The following is a 27,744-nucleotide window of genomic DNA, read 5'->3' as shown; positions in this document are numbered from 1 at the left end:
ATAAAATGAAAATAATCTCTATACTGTATTTGTAATAACACTTTTCAGAAGAAAGGCTCCCGTTTTTATAGTTACTGAGTTGCTCCTCTTTCTCTACAGTGAGAATCTACACTTTTTTGTTGAGTGGGGCAACAAAGAGGATTCTCCTCTTTTGATAGCTCTATGTGGATTATTTTCATTTTATGAGTGACATATCATTCAAACTCTGCCTAATACTGAACATATTTTTAAGGGTTAAAGATGAGCAGTCTCTATCATTGGCTAATTTTAAATCCATGTCAAATTGAGGCAAGTTGATGAGCCTTAAACAGAAAGGTATCTGTTTTTAAATATACTTTTACCTCATAATGAATACATTTGTTTTGCAGTCCATCATAGAAAGATGCAAATAATGATACTAAGACCCAAAAATAATCTCATCAACACCAAACATTTACGTTCAGGTTCATGAGATGTATGTTTGTTGCCATTAAATTACTTATTAACACACCAGCTTCAAAACCTGACTCGACGATACGTAAAGACAAGTGATTCTACCAAAACATATTGTTTCAAAAGGCATACTGTAGGAACACAAAGCTTTAGAGGTGGTGTCCTTCATAGTGCCACTGTAGAGAGAGAGATTGAGAGCCCTTAGCAGAAAAGGGAGACAAATATGAGAATTAAAGCATTCCTCGTTAGATAAATACAGCAGTATTTTCATAATCACAAATACTGTGTGCAGGGGCCACAGTTAGTTAGATACAGTACATTTCCATAAAACATGAACACTGTACATCACACTTTCATCAATATGAACATTGTGTACAGAGGCTTCACCATGCTGACGGGAGGAGATGGCAGGAAGAGGAAATGGCCGTTAAAGAACAGTCACATGACAGGAAGAGGAAATGGCCAATAAAAACAGTCACATGACAGAAACGAAAGCACTTAAGACGACGAATGTGACGAAGAATTTAGTCTTGAGAAATATTGTTATTCGTTTGAGTCAAAAGATAGATATTTTGAGAAGGCATGCATGGCATTTTGCACATGGAACAAAACTTTAAAGGGGAATACTCCAGTCTATCAGTAATCTGGGTCCTCTATTGATTCAAGGCTTTTTTTGTGCAGGGAAACCGTGCCTGTATTTCAAATACTGCTCCACAGTCCAAAACAGCTCCTAATATTGCTCACCAGCCTAATCACTGTGCGCGACAGCAGGCATGTTGTGCCAAGGAACTGTAGGAAATGTAACCTGTATGTTAGCAGTTAGCATTAGAGCTAGCAAACTTGAATCCAGTAAAGAGGCTCAACCCAAAGTCAGCGATTCCCCTTTAAAGGAGAGAGTGATAAGAGCCCTCCCCTGCTGACGCCTCCCCTCTCAGACATGGGTCCGACCCTTACCTATTGCGGCGTAGGGGACCGGCTCACAACAACGCTGCCCAGATAGCTGAGATCAATCAAAAACAGATGTGGTAAGACCCTTGAGCCCTCACACTGTACAAACCAGCAGCCCTACACTATACTTGCCCACATGACCTCGACATTGTAAAGGGGTGGGAAAAGAGCACGGCCTCTTACGCTAACCGGGCAATCCCTGGGATTCAGAGAGGTAGGAGGTGGGTGTGAGGGGGAAGGGGGGAAGGGGAGAAGCATGTAGGTATACAGACAGAAGGGGAATATTATATGCGCCTCAGGTATATTGCTCTCTTGTATGTATTTTATTGTCCTGCAGAGCATGTACTGTATGACTATGTTGGTGTAATATATAATAATAGAGATGATCAAGTAGTCCAAATGGTCTCAGGTTATAAAAAAAATTGGTGTTTGGCCATAAACCTCAGAGGTGCAGTAAAATCTGCTTTGGCCTTCAAATGTGTGAAAATCATTCCTGAAATAGAAAGCTTATCTGGCCAATAATGATGATGAATATCGTGAAAATAATTTTGATACCTTGTACATTTCATATTTCATTTGAGCGGTAGAAGGAACTCAACCTTTAAATTTAAAGTGTAGGTCTCACTCAATCGTAATCTTTTAGTTTAGTTACAGTATCATTTACCACCAGTTCAAAAACAGGAAAGCCTCTAATGAGAAGTCATAGGTGGGCAATAATACAAGGAAATCAAACTTACAAACATGTAAGAATAAATATTATCTCACTACACTAGTATTCAGAGTTTTCAATCAATAAAAAACATTGTATATGCTAGTTAATTATTTAGTGAAGAACTTGCTCCCATATGTCTTCCACCTGAAATCCTTTGTTGCAGATTACACCTTAATGTAATTGTAATGTTTTACAAAAAATATTTGGTTAGGTTTTCTGCCAACATTTTCTTTAGTAAACAGTATTTTCTGTGAACTATGGCAGTTACAAATCACATTTTCTTCCTAAAATTAATGAGTTCCCATACAGAGAAAAACAAAAATATCTTATAATAATAATTACAGAATTCAAAGATCAATATCAATATCTTCAGATGTGTCTTTGTTCTAGGGTTAAATTACAAAATGTGTCAATCAGGACTTTTAATGTGAAACCTACACTTTACCCATTTGCCCTGATTCAAATGGGTATATTGACAAAATTTGAATAAATAACTTGTTTATGACTGATCAAATTTGTGCCAAATTCAAATACATGCTTTCTGCATATAAAGCCTAAATATTAATTCTTGGTATGCCAAAAGTAATACATTAAGTCATATTCTATAAACTGGGGAAACATTTAGAATTGAGTCCCCAGGTTGGAGAAGTTTGTTGTGTTCGTTAGTCAGTGCGTTGCTGTCCCTGCCGGACCGGTGTAGGTCACCTACCCTGAGGCGGATATCTGGAGCTGGGAGGGCTCTGAGGGCAGCATCTCCTCCTCTGTTCTCCTCTGGGACGGCCACTGCCCGAACACATCCCTGCCCTCCAAGGGGGGAGAGGGGGACTGGGAGGGGTAACTGGCTGCTGTAGAAGCATAGGACATGTGGGGACGGTAACTGGGGCTGGGCCTGCGGCTTCCCTGCTGGCCCTGGGTGGGGGAGGAGGCCAGGGAGGACCTTCGGGAGAAACTGACGGTGGCTTGGGGGTGCAGGGTGATCTCAGGCATCTCCAGAGAGCGGGAGGTGCGGAGGATGCTGGGGTGGGGTGGTGGGCGGACTAGGATATCTGGGGAACCTGGCTGGGTGCTAAGGGGGCTCTGGGAGAGGGGGGAGAGGCGGGAGGGTTGGAGGACCAGCGGGGGCAGGGAGGGGTCTGTCCTACGCCCTGACCTCGGGCTGAGCCAGGACTGGGGGCTGCTGCTAGGGGCTGTGCTTGGGCTCCCTGCACGGGCTGATGGGTCAGAGTAAGGCAACACTGGTACACCCACACCATGGGATGTGTGTCTGAGCTGGCCGAGACTCTGGGCCTGTTGCATAGCTAAGCGCCTAGCTGGAAGGCCTGGGGGTTGGTCTCTGCCCTGTGGAGCCATGGGGACCTCCAACTGCAGGAGCCGAGGGCTGGGGAGGTGCAGGCGGCTGGGGGGGAGAGAGTGGAGAGGGGGGTACGGTGGAGGGTCGGGAAGGTCCTGGTGATGATGTAAGGGATGATGAGGTGGATAAATGAAGCGGGGCCCCTCCAGACCCAGGAAGGGGAATTCGTGAGGCTGCCAGCTGTCAGGTGAGCGAGGGGAGCGAGGGGGAGGGCTGTGTGAATGTGGGAGGGAATGGCCAGAGGAAGTGTACTGATGATGGAGTTCCATCTCTTCCCTCTCCTCTGGGATGGAGGGATAACCGTAGGGCCCCCCGTCAGCAGTGCCTGGGGGGGAGGACAGAGCGGAGCTATGCGGACTGATGTCCGGCATGTAAAAAGGTGGCGGAATCCCCGATTCACCGCGGCTGCCTAGATACCCATAGAAGGGGACCTGGGGAAAGTCCCTGTAGTGGGAGGCTGGGGCCTGCCCTGCAGCATGATGCCCACTGCCCTCCACAAAGCTCATACCTTCCATGGGCCTGTGGAGGCGGGGGCTGTAGTTGGGGGGCTGCGTGGACTCCAGGCTGGAGGATGTTGGGGAGAGCTGTGGTCGGAGCGTGGCCATGATCGGGGGCAGGGGCCCGGGGTCAAAGTCATTCTCCTCGTCGGACTGCCGGAACTCGGGGTACATGTCGGACTCCTCAGCGAACGGGAAGCCCTGGATGCGGCGGTGGGCTGATGGCGGGCTGGCCATGCTGAAACGGCCGTCAGGACCGCGGCTGATCAGCTCGATGGGGCTGGTGACCTCTGACTCGTGCTTGGACACGCTGTACTTCTTGCTGGCTATAGCACGCTTGGTTTTCTTGTAGAAGGAGAGCTCTTTGTCCCTGTCTCTCTGAGGGCTGGGCAGTCTCCTGACGTACAGGCCCGGGCCGTGGGCCCCATCTGAGGACAGGGACTGGGGCCGCGAGGCGGGAGGGGAGCTCTCTGGACTGATCTTCCCAGAGGACAGCCTGTCAGAGACAACAAACACAGAGACAGACACTCAAACATGATGGCTTCATAATGAACCCTTTAAACAGCAGTTATTAATCAATAAACAGCCTAATTGTGCACAGTAAAATATAATTTATCCACAGTATGCATCACTACTATGCTAGACAGATGAGAAAATCCAAAGCCATGGCACCATGTCAAAGCAAATACACCTGTTTTATTTGTATTCCACCCCTGCATTATGATAGTAGCCAGTGCATTCTGCTAGCATTGAAGCTAATGACTTTAGCAACGGCGACAGTATGAGAGAGGAACCATTACCAAGCAGCCATAACAACCGTCTCAAAGATATTCTTTTACTCGCTCTTGGGCAAAAACTGAGGGCCATTTGTCTTGTTGGGGACAAATGCTTTTATGGCATAAGAAAAACACAGATGACTTCCAACTAGGCCTTTTTGTCTATTTGCCACACACCAGGAGCAGCATTTCACTGTAAGGTCTACACTTGTTCTATTTGGCGCACGTGACAAATAAACTTTGATTTGATTTGTAAACTACACAGTCAACTATAGTGCATGTACATGCAGCTGAGCCAACGCAAATACAAATCCCTATACGGTGCATATACAGTATACTGTGCATGCAGCTAGGCCAGCAGAGCACTAAGTAAATCAAATCTATAAAATGCATTTATTATCCATGCAGCCAAGCCAGCATAGCGTAGTGCAGCACAACACACACTGTGGCATGGTGTAAGCAGCTAAGCACTCACAGGGAGCTGGCTGGTGGGGGCATGTAGCTGCTCCTGGCTGGTGGGGGCATGTAGCTGCTCCTGGCTGGCGCGTCCCAACAGGGCTCTACCCCGGGCAAGGGGGTGAGAGGAGGCCTGCGGTGGGAGACACACAAACGGCATGGGCCACGGTCATCTGTCAACTAAGCCAAACCTCCACACAACACAGGAGGGACCATCATGGCATCACAAGAGGACCAGACTTCACTAGTCTGATATAAAAGTCCCTGCCAAGTCTCCTATAATGCCATTTTCATTCACTTGACCATCTAGATATTCCAAGAAGTTAAAACATCCAATTCCTTTTAACATAGACCTCTCTCCAAACCCTTGACATACACACAATATACACTACACGACCAAAAGTATGTGGACACCTGCTCGTCGAACATCTCATTTCAATATCATGGGCATTAATATATATAACAGCCTCCACTATTCTGGGAAGGCTTTCCACTAGATGTTGGAACATTGCTGCAGGAACTTACTTCCATTCAGCCACAAGAGCATTAGGTCGGGCACTAATGTGGGCGATTAGGCCTGGCTCGCTAGTCGGCGTTCCAATTCATCCCAAAGGTGTTCGATGGGGTTGAGGTCAGGACTCTGTGCAGGCCAGTCAAGTTCTTCCACACCGATCTTGACAAAACATTTATGTATGGACCTCGCTTTGTGCACAGGGGCATTGTCGTGCTGAAACAGGAAAGGGCCTTCCCCAAACTGTTGCCACTAAGTTGGAAGCACAGAATCGTCTAAAATGTAATTGTATACTGTAGCGTTAAGATTTCCCTTCACTGGAACTAAGGGGCCTAGCCCAAACCATGAAAAACAGCCCCATATTATGAATTGTCAAACTTTACAGTTGGCACTATGCATTCAGGCAGGTAGTGTTCTCCTGGCAAGCGTCAAACCCAGATTCGTCCAACGGACTGCCAGATGGTGAAACCTGATTCAACACTCCAGAGAACGCCTTTCAACTGCTCCAGTATCCAATGGCAGCGAGCTTTACAACACTCCAGCCGACGCTTGTCATTGCACATAGTGATCTTAGGCTTTTGTGCGGCTGCTCGGCCATGGAAACCCATTTCATGAAGCTCCTGACAAACAATTATTGTGCTGACGTTGCTTTCAGAGGAAGTTTGGAACTCGGTAGTCAGTGTTGCAACCGCAGACAGACGATTTTTACGTGCTACGCTCTTCAGCACTCGACAGTCCTGTTCTGTGAGCTTGTGTATCCTACCACTTTTCAGCTGAGCCGTTGCTGCTCCTAGACGTTTCCACTTACAGTTGACCGGGGCAGCTCTAGCAGGACAGACATTTTATAAACTGACTTCTTGGAAAGGTGGCATCCTATGACGGTGCCACGTTGAAAGTCACTGAGCTCTTCAGTAAAGCCATTCTACTGTCAATGTTTGTCTATGGAGATTGCATGGCGGTGTGCTCTATTTTATACACCTGTCAGCAATGGGTGTGGCTGAAATAGCCTAATACACTAATTTGAAGGGATATTCACATACATTGTATATATCGTTTACATTCAAACTATACTCATGTCCTAGCAAAGCTACCCTGCCCTGACAGATGGTACTCAACAGGAGTAAAACGAACAGAGACCATAACAATAACCCTTATAACAGGTAAAGACGAGTTGATGTTGCATCTAAATTTAATCCAGTGACTACTGCATTGTGAATTGGCATATGAGCTCAAAAGGTTGGCTCCTAAACTCTCTGGTTTTGTTTTTAGTACTTACGATGAGTCAATGCTTTTCCTGAAGTGTGTTACAGACAGGGGAGGGTCTTAGAAGAGACAAAACAGAGATTTAGAGATTACAGCCAAGACCAGAGAAAGAACAGTAGAAATGAAACAGAAGTGAGAAGTAATGCAAGCATACCTGGTTTTCGTTTGAGTTTGCGTTGGTGCTGTTTGTTGACGAAGCAGGCTGCTAGAGTACTGAAGAGCACTGCAGCCGCCAGAAAGCAGATGGTTGCCACAACGCCCGCTACCACGGGCAGCGCCAACCCCTCTTCAGTCACCTCCGCAGGGGGGAAGGGATCTGAGGCGGAATAGGTACCCAGGGGTTCAGAAATGGGGAGGTGGAAATGGACTTCACCTTCAAATCATGAACTTCACCAATCTTATGGAAGTAATGGATTTAATGGAGTGACATATTAGCCACATTTGAAAATATTCTATTTCATTGTAGCTATCTGGGAATATTATTTCAATATTCTCTTAATCTAATTCTGAATTGAGGCGTGTAATATATTAGGTGTAACACTAACCTGTGCTCGACACTCCCACCACATTACTGCTCTCACTGATGAGGTCGTCCATGACGGCCATGACTCTGAACTCATACCAGGACTCCTGTCAGGGACACAAGACAACACACTCCTCCACTGTCCATTCCACACACATAACACAACCACAGTCCAATTCACCTCAGCATAACCCCTGTCCCAAAATAAAGGTGTCATTACCCCAAAACAACTGCCATCTGCAAAATAATAGAGGTAACACTTTACATACACTTCAAATGATTTAGTAATTCATAAAGTGTTCATTACTATCTTATTGACAGTTTATGACACTGTAATGAACAGTCATTACACATCGGCAGTTGTCACTATAAACAGACAGCGTTGTTTATACATCGAGGTATGTACGGCCCTTTACCTGGACTAGGTCCCTGGCCATCAACTCAGTCTCAGCGGCAGAGATCAGATCGTCGAGGACCTCCCACCTCTCCCCGAGACGGAACTCCATGATGTAGCGGTCGACAGGTGATGAGTGATTGGCTGGCGGGAGCCATGTGAGCAGGACGCCGTGCTGTGTGCGATTGGCTGTGAGGCACCGTGGTGGAGTAAGAAGCACCTGTGGTTCAGGGGTACTCAGGGGAGACACTAAGGGGTCAAGAGAACAGACCCGTTAATGAAGGAAGTTAACCAATTCATACTATTCAAACAGTCATAACAAACCCATACTGTACATTCACATGTGATCAATCAGATAAAAATGGAAGATGGTGAGAGCAATTACAAACTGCATTCTACAAGTTGGCACTAGAGAGCAGTAGTGTCAATTATATTGTGAGCTTACAGAATCAACATGACAGACTGATGTGCAAACGTCTAAATACAAATCCGTTGTGCCTCAAGTTAAGGCGTAACATAAGCTATAGAGTCATCTAAAAAGAAACCTGCATTACAAAGAATCTATTCTATGTACAGTGCCTTCGGAAAGTATTCAGACCCAATGACTTTTCCCACATTTTGTTACATCTGGCCACTCTACCATAATGGCCTGATTGGTGGAGTGCTGCAGAGATTGGAGTGCTGGTGGAGTGGAGTGCTGGTTGTCCTTCCGAAAGGTTCTCCCATCTCCACAGAGGAATTCTAGAGCGCTGTCAGAGTGACCATCAGGCTCTTGGTCACCTTCCTGACCAAGGCCCTTCTCCCCCGATTGCTCAGTTTGGCCGGGCGTACAGCTCTTGGAAGAGTCTTGGTGGTTCCAAACTTCTTCCATTTAAGAATGATGGAGGCCACTGTGTTCTTGGGGATCTTCAATGCTGCATAAATGTTTTGGTACCCTTCCCTAAATCTGTGCCTCGACACAATCCTGTCACAGAGCTCTACAGACAATTCCCTCGACCTCATGGCTTGGTTAAGGGAATCGTTGGCACATTCTAAGGTCCGATGATAGTATCGGTAATGTGTTTTCGGAACATCCCTTGATCGTATTCGCGCAGGGCAGAAATCTCAGAGAACAATTGGTAAACTCTGATTTACCACCCCAAGATATCCCTGCACAATGTCTATTTGAGCCCCTACTGGATGGGAACTACAAGTGTAATGGCTGTGCTTATTGCAATGCGATGCACCTGAGCTCAATTTCGAGTCTCATAGCAAAGGGTCTGAATACTTATGTCAATAAGGTATTTCTGTTTTTAAGTTTTATAAATTTGCAAACATTTATAAAAACCTGTTTTCACTTTGTCATTATGGGGTATTGTGTGTAGATTGCTGAGAAAAAAATATGAATCTATTTTAGAATAAGGCTGTAACGTAACAAAATGTGGAAAAAGTCAAGGGGTCTGAATATGGCACTGTATCTATAGGATAGGCATACAGTATCAGTCTAGTGTAGGCAGCTGTTCTGGTGCTGGTGCCACTTACCTACTGTGTTAACCGTCACAACCTCGCTGAAAGGGCCTGTGCCCAGCTTGTTCTGTGCCAGGACGCTGAACTGGTATTCTGTCCTGGGCTCCAGCCCCGGCACCACCAACCACGTCTGAGACCCTGACACTGGCATGGAGTGCCAGTCATGGGGGCCAAAATTCTCCTTTTTCAACCTTGGGGGACAGAAACACAGAGAGAGTCATCAATACTAACTAACCTGCACCCTGACTATAAGGTCAATGGGCCATCCTGGTAACACTCAGATAGCCAGTCTTATGTAGTGTGCCTCTGTCAAACTACACAGGCAATGGGTCACAGTGTTGCAATACAATACAGTTGCTAGGCTATATTTTACTCTATGTAATGTCCTCCTCACAGTTATCATATCTGTAATCTTAACTAAAGGTAATTAGATCACTTTGACTCATACATTTATGTGTAACAGCTCTCTGTACAAAGTAATTCATTATTTTAGTACACAAGAGATGCCTCCACTCATATGCAATGTTCCTCAAAGCAAATGGTTTAATATCACAGTCAACAAATGTTCATTAAGTGCCATCAGGCCATGACAGAGAGATGGATGAGAATGGCTGTTCATATTAAACTGCCAAAAGCACCACTTCTATCAGATGATTCATTCACACACAGCCCCCATTCAACACAGAATGGCTTTATGACTGCAGACATGTACATAAAATGATAATGGTGATTTTATGGCACCTCGTGGATGTTGCCTAATAGAATGCTACTGCAGTGTCTTTCCATTGCATCCCATGACACCTTTAATAAACAAACACATGAATTATGCATCTTCTGTGATTTATTGTATGCCCTACTCTTCAACAATGCAAATATTATAAATACAAATACTGAATAACTGAGAGTAACATTACTGGAGTACTGAGTAATAAACCATTAGCATTGTGCATTGTAAAACTTGCCCGTTGAAGATAATATGTTTCCCCCTGGATACTGTTGCAGTATTTCATGTAATTCAATTATCAATAGGTTTTCTTCTTGATAACAAATCAGATCCCTACTAGGGCGGTCATGAAATCTTGGCAGCCGGTGATTGTCAAGCACACAAAAAAGACATGTGCTGTTTCTTACCTTACTGCAGACAAGCTGAGCATCATTCACAAGTGATCATATATCATTCACAAGTGATTGTGTATTAGTGGCTAATATTGTCCCCCATCAGATTATTCTTGATTTAATCTTGTCTTTACAAATACTAAATGATATATGTGTGACATTTGTTTTGATTTAGAATGGACCATTATCATGCACCTGTATCGAAACAGGGGCAGCAGGAAAAAATACATGTCATCTATGCACTTAAATAGCGAATGGAGGGCACTTTTCCCCGTGGTTTATTTTCATGCCAACCTGGTAGGATATACTCCTGTTGTAAAGATAAGCAATGTGCTTAATATTAGGAAAGTTGAGAAATAAATATAGTAGGCCTAGCCTATAGAAATGTTACACAACATGAGCTCATGGGCTCTCATCAAGTGTTTCATTAGATTTTGAATACATTTGCATTGATGTCAGAGTGATTAGAGGGACAATAGAGTGCTGAGTATCAGTTTGGTATGTTTCTAATGACCATCAGCAGCATCAGAGCTTGGAGAAGCCTAATTACCGTGACTAAACGGTCACATGGAATTATAATTTATTTATTTATTTTACCCCATTTTCTCCCAAATTTCGTGATAACCAATTGGCAGTTACAGTCTTGTTCCATCGCTGCAACTCCCATATGGACTCAGGAGAGGCGCCTTATACCAGTGTGCCACTTGGAAAGCCGGTCCCGTAGAATTTGAATGCGGTCATGACTCATGATTTTCGGGGGCAGTAATACGGTCACATTAAGAGCCCTAAACCCTACATATCTATTGCAGATCAATCCCGAAAGTCTCTGTCCCCCCACCTCTATTAGGGGAATCAGCTGCAATATGAGTATAAGATGTGATAGTAGACCGAGAGCATGCTGGGAGTACTCACACTGGGCCATACCACACTGAGAATGTCTGCTCAAAGCCTCCGTCGTAACCCTGCTCCCAGGACACATTGGCCGAGGTCACCGAGGGCAACACACGAATGTTGCCTGGAGCATGTGGGCTGGTGCCTGAAGGTCAGAGAAAAGAGATTGTCATATTTAATACCAGGGCCATCTACAGTATACCTCTCTATATCTCTCTACTATATATTGCTCTGGCCCACACTAAAGAGTGATAGAGCAATCTGTTAGGTCTATGTGTACAGTATGGTGAAAGTTATGATCACCATTCTACAATCCTTCAATAACCACAGTTTGTATCAGGTGTGTTATTCCCATAACAGCTGTTTTCTCAATGTATAAAAAGCCATCTCACTCAGAATCACTATCATTGTCCAGAAATGTGTCCTATTAAGTCAAATAATGTACATTGTGCTGTCATTACCATTCACAGTCCTCTACAGTATACAACTGCCTACAACGGCTGTGAATGGCCTATCTGATTGGCTAATTCCCTGTAATGTCAGGTGTTGTAGACCAATGTTGAAGCGAAGGGCAGTGAAGGTCTATGGCTTGGCCAGACCATCACCATCCCAGCCCCCAGCTGTGTGGCTAAGACCCAGCACCTTTCACTTGTATTAAAGGGAGACCTGCTGTCCTGACCACCATGGTCAGAAACGTCAAATCTGTCCACTCTACACTCAGCACCTCTGACATGTCACCTATCACTCCAGTGAGGGGACACTTGGGCAGGTGCCAGCTAGGGTGTATGACTGTGAGAGTCCTGATTAATGATTGTTACTCATATTTACTGTAAACACGCACAAGCAAGTCCCTTGTCTAAGCAGTACTTCAGTATACATACAGTACAGCTGGGACTAGGGTCATCATGAATGTCTAAGCAGTACTTCAGTATACATACAGTACAGCTGGGACTAGGGTCATCATGAATGTCTAAGCAGTACTTCAGTATACATACAGTACAGCTGGGACTAGGGTCATCATGAATGTCTAAGCAGTACTTCAGTATACATACAGTACAGCTGGGACTAGGGTCATCATGCATGTCTAAGCAGTACTTCAGTATACATACAGTACAGCTGGGACTAGGGTCATCATGAATGTCTAAGCAGTACTTCAGTATACATACAGTACAGCTGGGACTAGGGTCATCATGAATGTCTAAGCAGTACTTCAGTATACATACAGTACAGCTGGGACTAGGGTCATCATGAATGTCTAAGCAGTACTTCAGTATACATACAGTACAGCTGGGACTAGGGTCATCATGAATGTCTAAGCAGTACTTCAGTATACATACAGTACAGCTGGGACTAGGGTCATCATGAATGTCTAAGCAGTACTTCAGTATACATACAGTACAGCTGGGACTAGGGTCATCATGAATGTCTAAGCAGTACTTCAGTATACATACAGTACAGCTGGGACTAGGGTCATCATGAATGTCTAAGCAGTACTTCAGTATACATACAGTACAGCTGGGACTAGGTTCATCATGAATGGAAACAGAGAGCTGCAGGGTTGCTGTCAAATCCACTTCAATACAGATTAACTGAAATTCTGAACCCTGAAGAGCTGAGAAAACACAGGGGGTACGGTACCTATGACTAGGATCATCAGACACACATGGGGACAGAGGGTTATGAGGTCACAGAGGACAGTACCTATGACGAGGAGGCGCGTGCTGGCAGTGATGCTGGTGACCACATTGGTGGCCACACACTCCCATTCCCCATGATCCTCCTTGCTGAGGGACAGGAACTGTAAGCTGCCGCTGGGGAGGATGTTGTGCTTACTCTTGCTGGGCTTCCCCACCTTGAACACACACACACACACACACACACACACACACACACACACACACACACACACACACACACACACACACAGTTCATTGGGACTAGCCTGTCGTATTACAAAAGAAGTTAGAATATTCCATGTTTCTCTTCCCAGACTATTCCCAGCTGTAGCGTGGTGTCATACCTTCCTCCAGGTGATGGTTGGTATCTCAGGGTCTCCCGAGGCAGCACAGGGGATGACCAGCTCTCTACCAGCCTCTTGGCGATACTCCCCACCAGGCCTCACGTTAAAGTAGGGGGGATCCTGTGGGCCGGGCCAACACACACACAATGTCACAGATCAAGTCTCACAACAAGTCTCACCAAAAGGGGGAGAGAAGACTACACATATCACATTTGGTCAGAGGTTTCTTTCAGTACCAGTACCTTTAGCACCAGAGTGGCCGGGTCAGACTGGCCCATTGTACCCAGGGTGTTGTAAGGCATACAGGTGTAGGTGCCAAGGGAGTCTTCTGTGGCCTCCGCCACCCGGATACTCCCATCCGGTGCCTGGCTCCATCCGGGGTACTGAGACAGGAGAGAGGAGCTACTCTCAACATCATATGGATGCAATATTCTCTACAGCATGTCAAGGCCTGTATTCAAAACGTGTTAAGGAAGGAGTGTTGATCTAGGATCAGGTCCTTGGTGTCCAAATAATCGTATTCAGTAGGGTGGAAAACCAAAAAGGGATCCTAGATCAGCAATCCTAATCTGGGATGCTTTGTGAACAGCTGTTATGGTGAATGAGGTGTAATTAGCATCAGTCCAGACAGACAGAGGCCCCCACGGATGGCAGACTGAGACTGACCTTCTCCACTCTGAGAGGGTAGCCATCTTTCTCCCACTTCACTGATATCACCGGCGGGTTGGCGTCTGCTGGGCAGCGGATGACCCCTGGAAGTTTCCGTGGAACGTATATGATGGAGGGCATGTTGAGCACACGGGCAGGGTCTGAGGGTCAGAGATTAGAGGTCAGGGACGACAGAGCACAAGGTTTTGTGCATATGGACAGGAGATGGTTTCAGTGAAAATAGACTGGAGCATAAGTCTGAAACTGTTAAATCACAATTTCACTTCTCCTATAATAAGTTGGTCGGTATGGAAACCATTTAAAAAAATAGTATTTTATAATCAAATCAAACTTTATTTGTCACATGCGCAGAATACAACAAGTGTAGACCATACCATGAAATGCTTACTTACAAGCCTTTAACCAACAGTGCAGTTCAAGAACAGATTTCTACCAAATAAACTAAAGTAAAAAATAATAAAAAGTAACACAATAAAATAACAATAACGAGGCTATATACAGGGGTATATAGCCGCTACCTAGTCAATGTGTAGGGGTACAGGTTAGTTGTGGTTAGATATTTGTTCTTTTAGGTAGGGGTGAAGTGACTATGCATAGATAATACACAGTGAGTAGCAGCACTGTACAAAACAAATGGAGGGGGGTCATTGTAAATAGTCCGGTGGCCATTTGATGAATTGTTCAGCAGTCTTATGGCTTGGGAGTAAAAGCTGTTAAGGAGACTTTTGGTCCCTAGACTTGGCGCTCCGGTACCACTTGCCGTGCAGTGTAGCAGAGAAAACAGTTTATGACTTGGGTGACTGGAGTAACTTGAAGTTACTTTATGGCAACCCAAGCTAGCTGCTAACTAATTGTCTTTAGCTATCAACTTGGATAGTACATAACAGAAAAAAGGACAGTTCTGGAAGACTGGTTCAGCGAGAGGCTCTGGTCACCCTCTGAAGCCAATCACAAAGGTAGTTCTCTCTCTCTCTCTCTCTCTCTCTGAGATCAATGACCAGCGACTTCAGAGGGAATTAGCATAGTAACAAACATGCTTAGACTGATGATTTTAAAAAACGTCTGGCCTTGTGGCATTTCCCTTCCACATACAGTAGCAGATGAACTAAAAGGTCACCGTTTCAATTCAGTCCGGCACACTGACAAGACCAGGACTCTTTCTCTAAGGGGAGAACGACAGACTGAGCAGCATGCTATGGGGTGAGACTAGCAGACAGTCTCTGTCACTGTATAGCAATGAAAGATAATCAACACTTCAGAGACTGGAATCATAGACGGGACAAAATGCTAAGAATATGGTGATGAGAGCGGCCCTGCCAAGATGATGAGCAGTAGGACTATCTGAAATTCAGCCAAGGGTGGAAAAGTTTCAGCAGGGTGATATATATGGTACTGCATCACCAACGACGATACTGTACAGCAGCAGTGTTCTGGCTGCCACTATGCAGGCTGTGATACTGTTGTTTCTCCTCCTGTTCCAGTACAGCCAGCCAGCCTCGTCTGCCCCTCCCCCTATCCCTCCCTCCGTCGCCATGGTAACACTCACACTGAACAGAGAGGTGTGCTGATGCTGACGGTGGAGTTCCAAGGCTGTTGCTTGGGCTGCAGGTGTATTTCCCAGCATCCTCTGGTTTCACCCGGAAGATGTGGAGGGTTCCGTCAATGAGGATGCGGACTCGGTTTTTCAGGTCACTGCCGAGAGGAAGCAGACAGTTATCGAACATGCCATAGCATAGACACACTCACACACTGGGGGCTGCATTAATGCAATTACACAAGTCTGCCATGAGAGGGCAGCATTCGGTCAAATCCATCCAGGGTGAAAAGGTTCCAAAAGATGGAGGAGTTGTATGTCAAATACATCCCCTAATTTTCACAATCACCTGACGTTGCAGCCCTGTTTTCTCTCTCACTGCCACTTTAAATGAAGTACCCTCATAAAGAGTACACTGGCAGATATTCTATTGCCGCTGTGTTCAAACAAAGAACAAACTCACTGCACACCATGTTCATTCGAGAAATATTTGAGAAGACATAGCAGAGGGAATATTCTCATCTAAACTATGAATGAATCTAAACTATTCATTGTATATATTTGAGTAAATAAATCTTATGACTAGACCAAAAATATCCTCTTATGATAGACTGTTGGCCCCCAGGATAGACCAAACATTGTAAGCAGCTCAACTAGGATAGTAGTGTCTCATCCTTGGGTTGATTATACACAGTCTTTTTCCAGGCCTTCAGAAAACAATTTTAGATGGGCCTCTTTCTAAGGGACTCTCTGATAGGTGGATTCTCCCAGACAGACACTTGGTCTCCCTGTCACTTGTTTTTTCTAAAACATCTCCATCACTAAACTAAAGAGGCGAGTCTGACAGAGCTCCTGGCTACGCTTCAGATCATTACTAAAGAATAAGAGGCATGTGGTATTGTCATCTGAGTGTGCTAACCCGGCTGGTGTGCTCCAGACAGCCCCTGCTAGCCCCTCTCTTACTGCTGCCGAACCACAGCAGGCCAGGGCACCAGCACACACACAGTCCCACAGGCACGCAGACATGTAGGCACGCGCACACATACAGTCCCACAGGCACGCAGACAGGTAGGCACGCACACACATACACACACACAGTCCCACAGGCACGCAGACATGTAGGCACGCACACACATACACACACACACACACAGTCCCACAGGCACGCAGACATGTAGGCACGCACACACATACACACACACACATACAGTCCCACAGGCACGCAGACAGGTAGGCACGCACACACATACACACACACAGTCCCACAGGCACGCAGACATGTAGGCACGCACACACATACACACACACACACACAGTCCCACAGGCACGCAGACAGGTAGGCACGCACACACATACACACACACAGTCCCACAGGCACGCAGACATGTAGGCACGCACACACATACACACACACACACACAGTCCCACAGGCACGCAGACATGTAGGCACGCACACACATACACACACACACACACACACACATACATACACACACACACACCAAAACACATGCACATTCAAATTCACAACACCAGGACAGGGTCTGGAATACTGAAATACAACAAGACACTGTACACAATACTTTAAGATCACAGGGTGGAACAGACTCAACGACCAAAGGGAAGGTACACAGACAAACAGAAACGCGATCTCCATTATAACTTTACTTCTTAGTGAAGTAGACGTTATCTTCCTCCCAAAACCAGGTGTAGGTCAGGTTTCCAGGATACGCCTCTGCTTGACAGGTGAAGCGTGCATTCTGGGATATGTTGACAGTGATGTTCTCTGGTGGTGACTTAATATACGGTGGCCCTGCAGGAATCAAACAAGGCTTTTAGTGTACAACAAAACATAGACTGAACAAAAATGGGAACACAACATCCAACAATTTAATAGATTTTACTGAGTTACAATTCATATAAGGAAATCAGTAAATCGGTACAATTGAAACCGATATTCATCTGTGAAGAGCACACTTCTCCATCGTGCCAGTAGCCATCGAAGGTGAGTATTTGCCCACTGAAGTCGGTTACGATGCCGAACTGCAGTCAGGTCAAGACCCTGGTGAGGACGAGGAGAACGCAGATGAGCTTCCCTTAGATGGTTTCTGACAGTTTGTGTAGAAATTCTTCGGTTGTGCAAACCCAGAGTTTCATCAGCTATCCGGGTGGCTGGTCTCAGACAATCCCACAGATGGTCATGGGCTGGCGTGTTTACACGTGGTCTCTGGTTGTGAGGCCAGTTGGATGTACAGTACTGACAAATGATCTAAAATGACATTGGAGGTGGCTTATGGTAGAGAAATTAACATTAAATTATCTGGCAACAGCTCTGTTGGACATTCTTGCAGTCAGCACAGCAATTGTACGCTCCCTCAAAACCTGAGACATCGGTGGCATTGTGTTGTGTGACAAAACTGCACACTTTATAGTGGCCATTTATTGTCCCTGGCACTGCACCTGTGTAATGATCATGCTGTTTAATCAACTTCTTGATATGCCACACCTGTCAGGTGGATGGATTATCTTGGCAAAGGACAAATTCTCACTAACAGGGATGTAATCAAATTTGTGCACAACATTTTTGAGAAATATGTTTTTTGTTCGATGGAAAATTTCTGGGATCTTTTATTTCAGTTCATGAAACATGGGACCAACACTTTACATGTTGCATTCATATTTTTGTTCAGTGTAGATATGGCTACTCAAATGCTTATCTTATGACCCATTCACACAGCGTCTGTTTATTGTTACGTAGGTACAGTAGACCCCTGGCACAGGCTTCTCTCTAGTAGTCTATGAGATACAGTAAGCAGGCATATTGTAACTTGAGCCACAGACTTGGTTGCCAGACTTGCAGATGCCTCCACAGCATGAACACTCAGTGCCCTGAGGTTGCTGCTCTGCTCTCTATCTCTCTGTACTATATTACAGACAGTGAAACGTAAGCTGTCTTTTATAAGTGGGCCCAGCTACAAGCCTCCTGGTTATTTCCTAAATACACACTGAATGGCTTTTATACACCAGGAGGGACTACTGAAAGAGTGGTTAAGTCACAGAACAAATAAAAACAGATATTTGAGTGAGAATCACGACTCCTCCGATGGCTACTTGTAATTGCTCAGAGAGCTTTAGACAACTTCACTGGCACATTTCCACAGAGTCCGCTTATGGATGGATACTCCGTAGTGAAAAACAAAAACAGGCTGCAATATTGCTGGTGTACAAAACTGATATGTATCATGATATCTCAGATTTATTCCAATTCACTCTGGATTTGTATTTATTGAAACCACCTAAGACACATATGAGTTTTTTGAGGATGTTTCAGTCAGACCCTCATTCAAAACTTTCCCCTCACCTTCATGTATTATCAGGCATGTGCATCCAGTGTGTGTATTTAGAGGGGTCATTAGAGTAAATCCAAGATGTAACCAAGCACTTCTTGCCCATACTCCTTTTAGACACTTGCACATTGACTGAAATTGACACATCTTTATCCCACCATCAAACGTAACAAGCCTACCATAAAACCAACCTGCTCCATCGGCTGTAATATACAGCCTGTTAACTCATCCAGTGCTTGTTTTGATAGATAGATAGAGAGAGAGAGAGAGAGAGAGAGAGAGAGAGAGAGAGAGTGTGTGTGTGTGTGTTTGATGTAGACTGAGTGAGCCAGAGGCAGGAAGTGGAGGAAGCCTGTATCAGATCCATTTATCTGAGCAGAGCAGACCCCAGATCTGTGTCTGTGTCTGTCTAGCCGAGAGAGAGCCTGGTTAATGGACCGGAGACAGACAGTGACGAATGCCTCAGACAGACAGTGATATACACACACACCACCACCAGCAGCAGCAGCCACAGACTAGGTCACCAGAGGACTTAAGAGTATTGACTGATACAGACGAAAGCATACTACCACACTGATAAAATCAAACACTATCCCTGCATACAGTGACAAAGGCAGGAAACAGATACTTATTAAGTAGATAGCGGCAGGACTTCATTTCTCTATCTTAAACACAATCTAGACACTGTACTGCATAGCTGTAGGCGTGTAATAGATGTTTAATAGAATGTGTAAGGCAAAAATAGCATAAAGATTCTCAGATTAGGGATTATTCAGACAGTCAGGACAAACTGTTCTTTCAGTATTCAGCCAGCAATTGTCCTATGAACCTTCTCCTCAAAACTCATCCTCAGTAATCAATTTGCATCTTATTAGGGAAAAGTCATGATTTCTCCCTCACATCACCATAACAACCTCTGAAGTTACACCCATCTGTGACATTACAATGTGACCGTTGCCCTGTTACCTTGGACCAGCAGACGGGTGGTGTGGAGTACCTCTCCCTGGTCGCTGAAGGCTCGACACGTATACGCCCCTCTGTCGTCCCGAGTGATCCCCAGCACCGTCAGACTCCCATCATGCACCTAGGGTGGACATATTTGTGAGAGACAGAGCAAACATACAGAGATGGTATTTATAAGTGTGACCTAGAGAAATTGCACACCAAAATCAAGGCAGGAATGAGGTTGTCTGTCTTTGGTAGGAATGTATATTTCGCTCTGAGTCGGTGGGTAGGTCTGTGCACAGAGGTATTAATATAGAGAGCATTCAACCAATACTGTAAAGTCTAAACTCATCATCATGTAATTCTCTAATTAATCTCGTTCCCAGATACTTCCGTCCAAATGCGCGAAGAGTCTGGTGGACCAATGCATCAAACTTGGTCTTCGTGAGCCAATACAGAGAGCCAGGAAAACTCCAGGAGAACACCTTCTCACAAACTCTCCCCCATACACTAGTAAACTAGAAGCGCAGAGCCACGCCTCACAACCCTGTGATTCGCTAAAATTACAAATATATGACAATACTGAAATACTCAGGAGGTCACACCCATAGAATTCTATAGTCACTGCCACTAAGGAAAATTTTGAGTGGTTGATATCCCAGGCTTATATGCACTGTGCGTAATAGCCTGGGGACGAGGTTATTCTCTAATTAACTTTGGTTGTGATGTGAGGCTAATCTCTCCAAGCGGTAACCTGGGAAACGTCTCACTGTGCGCCTGTATTTCCTCTCCCCTCTGCCGAGGAGGACGCTGACAGGAACCAATAAGCAGGGAGGGAACACAATAACCCAACCTAATAAAAATACCCTTGTAAATGATGCAGTAGGGTTGCTGGGTTCTGTCCATTCAGGATACACACAGCTGTAGCCCTGTTCATTCAAGCCAATGGTAGGGAATCTGTTAAACCTCTGGGATTATACCTATTCATCTGTCTCTCAAACCTTTCAGTCAAGAGAGTTTAGCAGCCACTAGACACACCCACACAGTGGTCCATCCTGCCTTTGGCCAGCCCAGTTGAGGTAGAACTCCCTTTTAATCCCACTCCATTGCAGGACAAACACACATAGCTGGGCCACAGTTATGACACAGTAAACTACACTACACTTGCAGCAGTGTAATAGTTAGCAGGTCGTTTTTATAGCTATAGGGAAGGCAGATGGGGAGGGGAGGATGAGGAGACGAAGGTGGAGGAGGAGGTGGACACATTGATTCATGTGTGGGACCCCAAACAACAGGGGGTGCTGAGATGATGACCATGATTCCTTCTCTTCTCTCCACTGTCACATTCCTGACATTCCCTCCCAAGTCCTCAAGGACACCATCCATGGAGCGCAAACATTACCACCATCTCTTTACTACAAGGGGAGTCCTCAAATGTATAGACTATCGCTTGGTTGGGAATATAAACGTTTTTCCAGTTTCCTCTCACAGCAAACCAACCACATGGAAATCAAAAACAATTTGAGCGTTCAAACAAATCATAAACATATTCCACCCTCACTACCAATGTGCCTAAATGCTGACTGCATCAAAGCATGGTTTAGATGTGAGGCACTTGGCTCACTGTTGATATTCATGTTTAGTATAACATTCATATTAAGAGTAATGTAATATTGATGCATTAGGAGGGGATTAATAATGCATGAGGAAGTCTTCCAATCGTTTACTATTGCAAACATGTTAAAGCCCTGGGCTCCTCCACTCTGACCTTTGATGAGGCTGTGGTGTGGGAGCCTGAGAGGGGTAAGAGAGAGGGATGAAAGGAGTGAGAGAGGGGTGAGAGAGGAATGAGTGAGGGATGAGAGAGGTGTGAGAGAGGAGTGAGAGAGGGATGAAAGGAGTGAGAGAGGAGTGAGAGAGGGGTGAGAGAGGAATGAGTGAGGGATGAGAGAGGGGTGAGAGAGGAATGAGTGAGGGATGAGAGAGGGGTGAGAGAGGAGTGAGAGGGATGAGAGAGGAGTGAGAGAGAGGGATGAGAGAGGGGTGAGAGAGGAGTGAGAGAGGGATGAGAGAGGAGTGAGAGAGAGGGATGAGAGAGGGGTGAGAGAGGAATGAGTGAGGGATGAGAGAGGGGTGAGAGAGGAATGAGTGAGGGATGAGAGAGGGGTGAGAGAGGAGTGAGAGGGATGAGAGAGGAGTGAGAGAGAGGGATGAGAGAGGGGTGAGAGAGGAGTGAGAGAGGGATGAGAGAGGAGTGAGAGAGAGGGATGAGAGAGGGGTGAGTGAGAGGGATGAGAGAGGGATGAGAGAGGGGTGAGTGAGAGGGATGAGAGAGGGGTGAGTGAGAGGGATGAGAGAGGGGTGAGAGAGAGAGGGATGAGAGATGGGAGAGCGAGAGAGAGGGATGAGAGATGGGAGAGCTAGAGAGAGGGATGAGAGATGGGTGAGCGAGAGAGTGATGAGAGATGGGTGAGAGAGGAGTGAGAGGGATGAGAGAGGAGTGAGAGAGAGGGATGAGAGAGGGGTGAGTGAGAGGGATGAGAGAGGGGTGAGAGAGGGATGAGAGAGGGGTTAGAGAGGAGTGAGAGAGGGGTTAGAGAGGAGTGAGAGAGAGGGATGAGAGAGGGGTGAGTGAGAGGGATGAGAGAGGGGTGAGAGAGAGAGGGATGAGAGATGGGAGAGCGAGAGAGAGGGATGAGAGATGGGTGAGCGAGAGAGTGATGAGAGATGGGTGAGTGAGAGGGATGAGAGAGGGGTGAGAGAGAGAGAGGGATGAGAGATGGGTAAGCGAGAGAGAGGGATGAGAGATGGGTGAGCGAGAGAGGGGTGAGAGAGGGATAAGACAGAGGGCCAGCTCAGTGACAGACACAATGACATAGGAATGAGGTGAGCTGTCACTTCCTGTACATCACATATCAAGTCCAAATGTTAGGTGCAGCCTTCAGCAAGCCTTCAGCTAGCTCAGGGATTTACTCCATTTGAAACCTCTGAGTGTAGGGAGGGTTGAGCGAGGGGTAAGAGAGGGGTCTGTCTATGGTTCACAGGCTTCCTTAAAGAGAACTGGAACACGAACGCAAAACATGACAAATGAGAGAGGGGGTGCAGTCGTGGCTTGACATGCCTAGACTGTTCTTCCTCCCCTCAGGGACCTGCCCTCTGCAGGCCTTCCGCAGCCTGAATGACAGACGCTCCTGGCCAATCACAGACATGCCAGACAGTCCAATTAAGGGCTTCTCGATCTGCAATCTGGGTGCCAATCTGCAATCTGGGTGCAGTCTTACTTATACTCAGAGAGATGGTGGTGTGTGCAGAAAATTTCACCAGTACACACAACCACACCTATAGACTGCCTTACTTGAACATGAGTTATGAAACAGGCTGTATAGGCTTATCTACAGCCAGTGTGAGTACCCAGATAGATGAAAATGCACGTTTTAAGATAACAACCTACTGTATTGCCACCAAAATAGTGTAGAGAATGATTTGGCGTCTGTGAAAGCTTTTACGGTATATCTATAGCTTAGTCTGAGTACCCAGATAGAGGAACATGCATGTTTTTAATCAAAACAAATCGTACATTTTCACAAAAAGAGTGTAGCCTTCATGACTGTAAATTGTCATCACCAGGCTTCCCTAAACTGATAACATTGTGTACACATTGTTTTGGAGTCTGTGAAAGTTTGTATAGTATATCTACAGCCCAAGTACCCAGATTGAGGAAAAGGCATGTTTTTAGACTAATAATCTGTTTCCACAAAATGATCATCCATTCACAACTCAAATGGTCTGTATCAGGCATAAGAACATTGTGTGGAGAATGTTTTGGAGTCTGTGAAATCTTGTATTGTATAGCCTAGCCATAATGTTCAGTTGTTCTGAATATTTCCATACTGTTCAGTTGTTCTGAATATTCCCATCCTGTTCAGTTGTTCTGAATATTTCCATCCTGTTCAGTTGTTCTGAATATTTCCATCCTGTTCAGTTGTTCTGAATATTTCCATACTGTTCAGTTGTTCTGAATATTTCCATCCTGTTCAGTTGTTCTGAATATTTCCATCCTGTTCAGTTGTTCTGAATATTTCCATACTGTTCAGTTGTTCTGAATATTTCCATCCTGTTCAGTTGTTCTGAATATTTCCATCCTGTTCAGTTGTTCTGAATATTTCCATCCTGTTCAGTTGTTCTGAATATTTCCATCCTGTTCAGTTGTTCTGAATATTTCCATCCTGTTCAGTTGTTCTGAATATTTCCATCCTGTTCAGTTGTTCTGAATATTTCCATACTGTTCAGTTGTTCTGAATATTTCCATACTGTTCAGTTGTTCTGAATATTTCCATACTGTTCAGTTGTTCTGAATATTTCCATCCTGTTCAGTTGTTGTTCAGTTGTTCTGAATATTTCCATACTGTTCAGTTGTTCTGAATATTTCCATACTGTTCAGTTGTTCTGAATATTTCCATCCTGTTCAGTTGTTGTTCAGTTGTTCTGAATATTTCCATCCTGTTCAGTTGTTCTGAATATTTCCATACTGTTCAGTTGTTCTGAATATTTCCATACTGTTCAGTTGTTCTGAATATTTCCATACTGTTCAGTTGTTCTGAATATTTCCATACTGTTCAGTTGTTCTGAATATTTCCATCCTGTTCAGTTGTTCTGAATATTTCCATACTGTTCAGTTGTTCTGAATATTTCCATCCTGTTCAGTTGTTCTGAATATTTCCATCCTGTTCAGTTGTTCTGAATATTTCCATCCTGTTCAGTTGTTCTGAATATTTCCATCCTGTTCAGTTGTTCTGAATATTTCCATACTGTTCAGTTGTTCTGAATATTTCCATACTGTTCAGTTGTTCTGAATATTTCCATCCTGTTCAGTTGTTGTTCAGTTGTTCTGAATATTTCCATACTGTTCAGTTGTTCTGAATATTTCCATACTGTTCAGTTGTTCTGAATATTTCCATACTGTTCAGTTGTTCTGAATATTTCCATCCTGTTCAGTTGTTCTGAATATTTCCATCCTGTTCAGTTGTTCTGAATATTTCCATACTGTTCAGTTGTTCTGAATATTTCCATCCTGTTCAGTTGTTCTGAATATTTCCATCCTGTTCAGTTGTTCTGAATATTTCCATCCTGTTCAGTTGTTCTGAATATTTCCATACTGTTCAGTTGTTCTGAATATTTCCATACTGTTCAGTTGTTCTGAATATTTCCATACTGTTCAGTGCTTACTGTACTTTTGTTCCATAGCAAAAACAAACAAACATCAGGAGCAGTGACATCCTCAGAAGCGCTGGGGTGGGGCTGGTCTTAAGCATGCAAGACAGGTATAATATCTAAGATTTCAACGTCACATCTGAATGTCTCCAAGGCTAAATGATCTGGAATCCACATACCTTCAAGGCTCATTTCCCTAAATATCAAAGAATGTCATGGCAGTCCTAGAAAATGTACAAATCCAATATTAACCTGGAGGAAATGGCTAGAATGGTTTATTTCCACTGACCTAAAGAGTCACTTTCACTGCTGATTCAAGGTTTAAAGGGCATGTATTTCTAGCCCGAGGGTACAGTACATTTGTTGTCCATTTTGGCTTACCGTGTATTTTCCACTGGTTGCAAGCTCCTCCCCCTCCCTCAGCCAGCTGATCATTGGTTTGGGGTTTCCCTGGGCGGAGCAAGTCAGCAGTGTGCTGCCCCCCTCCTTGGCCTCCACATACTGTGGGGGCGTGGTCATAAAAGTGGGAGGGGCTTTGGGAAAAGAAAAAACACCATTAGCATATTTTCGATCCACTGAGAATATCTTAATTTCTTGAAGGTATTAAAAAGTTGGGAATTTCCAAGATGTGGCATAGTCTTTAAATAACAAGCCTATCACAAGTGTTTTATGTCCATTCATCTCTAACCAGCATTACACAGGGATGAGGGATGACTGTTATAAATCAAATACACATTGAGAAATCTCTCAAATTTACTCAAATTTAAGAAATGTGTTCCCTCTTCAATATAGGCAATGATAACCTAATCTGCTCTCTATAAACCCAGTGAAGAGCATCACATCACAACCATCTAACAGAATACAGCCACTAATAAAACCAATCATTAAGGCATACTGCACAGTTGTTCCTGGGCATCACTAATATCCTTATGGGTTTATCATCTATTTCAAGCTAACTAGCTGCTACGCTACGTCTCATGAGTCAACTGCACTTGATATCTCAATGTAACTCTGGTTCTAAATGGCAGCAGCATTGTTCTATTCAGGACGTACATGCCAGGCGGTGTCTGAGAAAGGCCCCAACAATTGCCAAAGACTCCAGCCACCCGAGACACGGACTGTTCTCCTTGCTCCCGTCCGGCAAACAGTACAGGTGCATCAAGGCTCAGACCAACAAACTCCTATACAGCTTCTATCCCCTGGCCATAAGACTGTTAAAGGGTTAACAAATACTACTCTCCCTCACACCTACGCTGCTGCTAAAATGATTATTGATTCGATTTATTCCTACCATTATGTTGCCATTCATTGACTATTGATTACTATTACCTATCTATTTTATTAGTATCTATCTATTTTATCTTTTAGTATCTGCTACTTGTCACTACTACTCCTGTTCACATGTACAGTGCCTTTGGAAAGTATCCATTTCCTTAGATGTGTTCAAAATGTTGTTGTGTTACAGGCTGAATAACATTTAGATTTATTTTGTCACTGGTCGACACACAATATCCCATAATGTCAAAGTGGAATTATGTTTTTCAATATTTTGGCCAATTAATAAAAAATGAAAAAATGAAATGTCTTGAGTCAATAACTATTCAACCCCCTTGGTATGGAAAGCTTGAATAAATTCAGGAGTAGAAATGTGCTTAATGTTGCATGGACTCACTCTGTGTGTAATAATAGTGTTAAACATCATTGCTGAATGACTACCTCATCTCTGTGCCTCACACATAAACTCAGCAAAAAAATAAACGTCCTCTCACTGTCAACTGTGTTTATTTTCTGCAAACGTAATATTTGTTAGAACATATGATTCAACAGCTGAGACATAAACTGAACAAGTTCCACAGACATGTGACTAACAGAAATTGAATAATTTGTCCCTGAACAAAGGGGGTGTCAAAATCAAAAGTAACAGTCAGTATCTGGTGTGGCCACCAGCTGCATTAAGTACTGCAGTGCATCTCCTCCTCATGGACTGCACCAGATTTGCCAGGTTTTGCTGTGAGATGTTACCCCACTCTTCCACCAACGCACCTGCAAGTTCCCGGACATTTCTGGGGGGAATGGCCCTAGCCCTCACCCTCCAATCCAACATGTCCCAGACGTGCTCAATGGGATTGAGATCCGGGCTCTTCACTTGCCATGGCAGAACACTGACATTCCTGTCTTGCAGGAAATCATTCACAGAACGAGCAGTATGGCTGGTGGTATTGTCATGCTGGAGGGTCATGTCAGGATGAGCCTGCAGGAAGAGTACCACATGAGGGAGGAGGATGTCTTCCCAGTAATGTACAGCATTGAACTTGCCTGCAATGACAACAAGCTCAGTCCAATGATGCTGTGACACACCGCCCAAGACCATGACAGACCCTCCACCTCAAAATCGATCCAGAGTACAGGCCTCGATGTAATGCTCATTCCTTCGACGATAAACGCAAATCCGACCATCACCCCTGGTGAGACCAAACCGCAACTCGTCAGTGAAGAGCACTTTTTGCCAGTCCTGTCTGGTCCAGCGACGGTGGGTTTGTGCCCATAGGAAACATTGTTGCCGGTGGTGTCTGGTGAGGACCTGCCATACAACAGGTCTACAAGCCCTCAGTCCAGCCTCTCTCAGCCTATTGCGGACAGTC

The 27,744-nt window shown here is 44.8% G+C and overlaps 1 protein-coding gene across 3 annotated transcripts in view; it reads right to left on the bottom strand.

The window, feature by feature from the left end:
- Positions 1-27,744, bottom strand: part of LOC115136714 (protein turtle homolog B-like) — an 86,330-nt gene that overhangs the window by 5,827 nt on the left and 52,759 nt on the right. Inside the window, exons 4-20 of one of the 3 annotated variants that reach the window (XM_029672421.2) lie at positions 25,484-25,635; positions 19,913-20,030; positions 17,268-17,412; positions 15,612-15,757; positions 14,063-14,205; positions 13,639-13,779; positions 13,397-13,516; positions 13,078-13,228; positions 11,398-11,521; positions 9,385-9,560; positions 7,886-8,112; positions 7,492-7,576; positions 7,101-7,262; positions 6,960-7,005; positions 5,192-5,305; positions 2,802-4,436; positions 1,387-1,432 (exon numbers count right to left, since the gene is read on the bottom strand). In XM_029672421.2, coding sequence (XP_029528281.1) covers positions 1,387-1,432; positions 2,802-4,436; positions 5,192-5,305; positions 6,960-7,005; positions 7,101-7,262; positions 7,492-7,576; positions 7,886-8,112; positions 9,385-9,560; positions 11,398-11,521; positions 13,078-13,228; positions 13,397-13,516; positions 13,639-13,779; positions 14,063-14,205; positions 15,612-15,757; positions 17,268-17,412; positions 19,913-20,030; positions 25,484-25,635 — 3,731 coding nt within the window. The remainder of the gene's footprint in view (positions 1-1,386; positions 1,433-2,801; positions 4,437-5,191; positions 5,306-6,959; positions 7,006-7,100; positions 7,263-7,491; positions 7,577-7,885; positions 8,113-9,384; positions 9,561-11,397; positions 11,522-13,077; positions 13,229-13,396; positions 13,517-13,638; positions 13,780-14,062; positions 14,206-15,611; positions 15,758-17,267; positions 17,413-19,912; positions 20,031-25,483; positions 25,636-27,744) is intronic. The other 2 variants (XM_029672419.2, XM_029672420.2) reach the window with 2 other exon arrangements.

Source organism: Oncorhynchus nerka, linkage group LG11 (assembly GCF_034236695.1).
Source record: "Oncorhynchus nerka isolate Pitt River linkage group LG11, Oner_Uvic_2.0, whole genome shotgun sequence".
Classification (NCBI taxonomy): Eukaryota; Metazoa; Chordata; class Actinopteri; order Salmoniformes; family Salmonidae; genus Oncorhynchus; species Oncorhynchus nerka.
The sequence above is the reverse complement of the archived record's forward strand: the minus strand, read 5'-3'. Positions and strand labels throughout refer to the sequence as shown.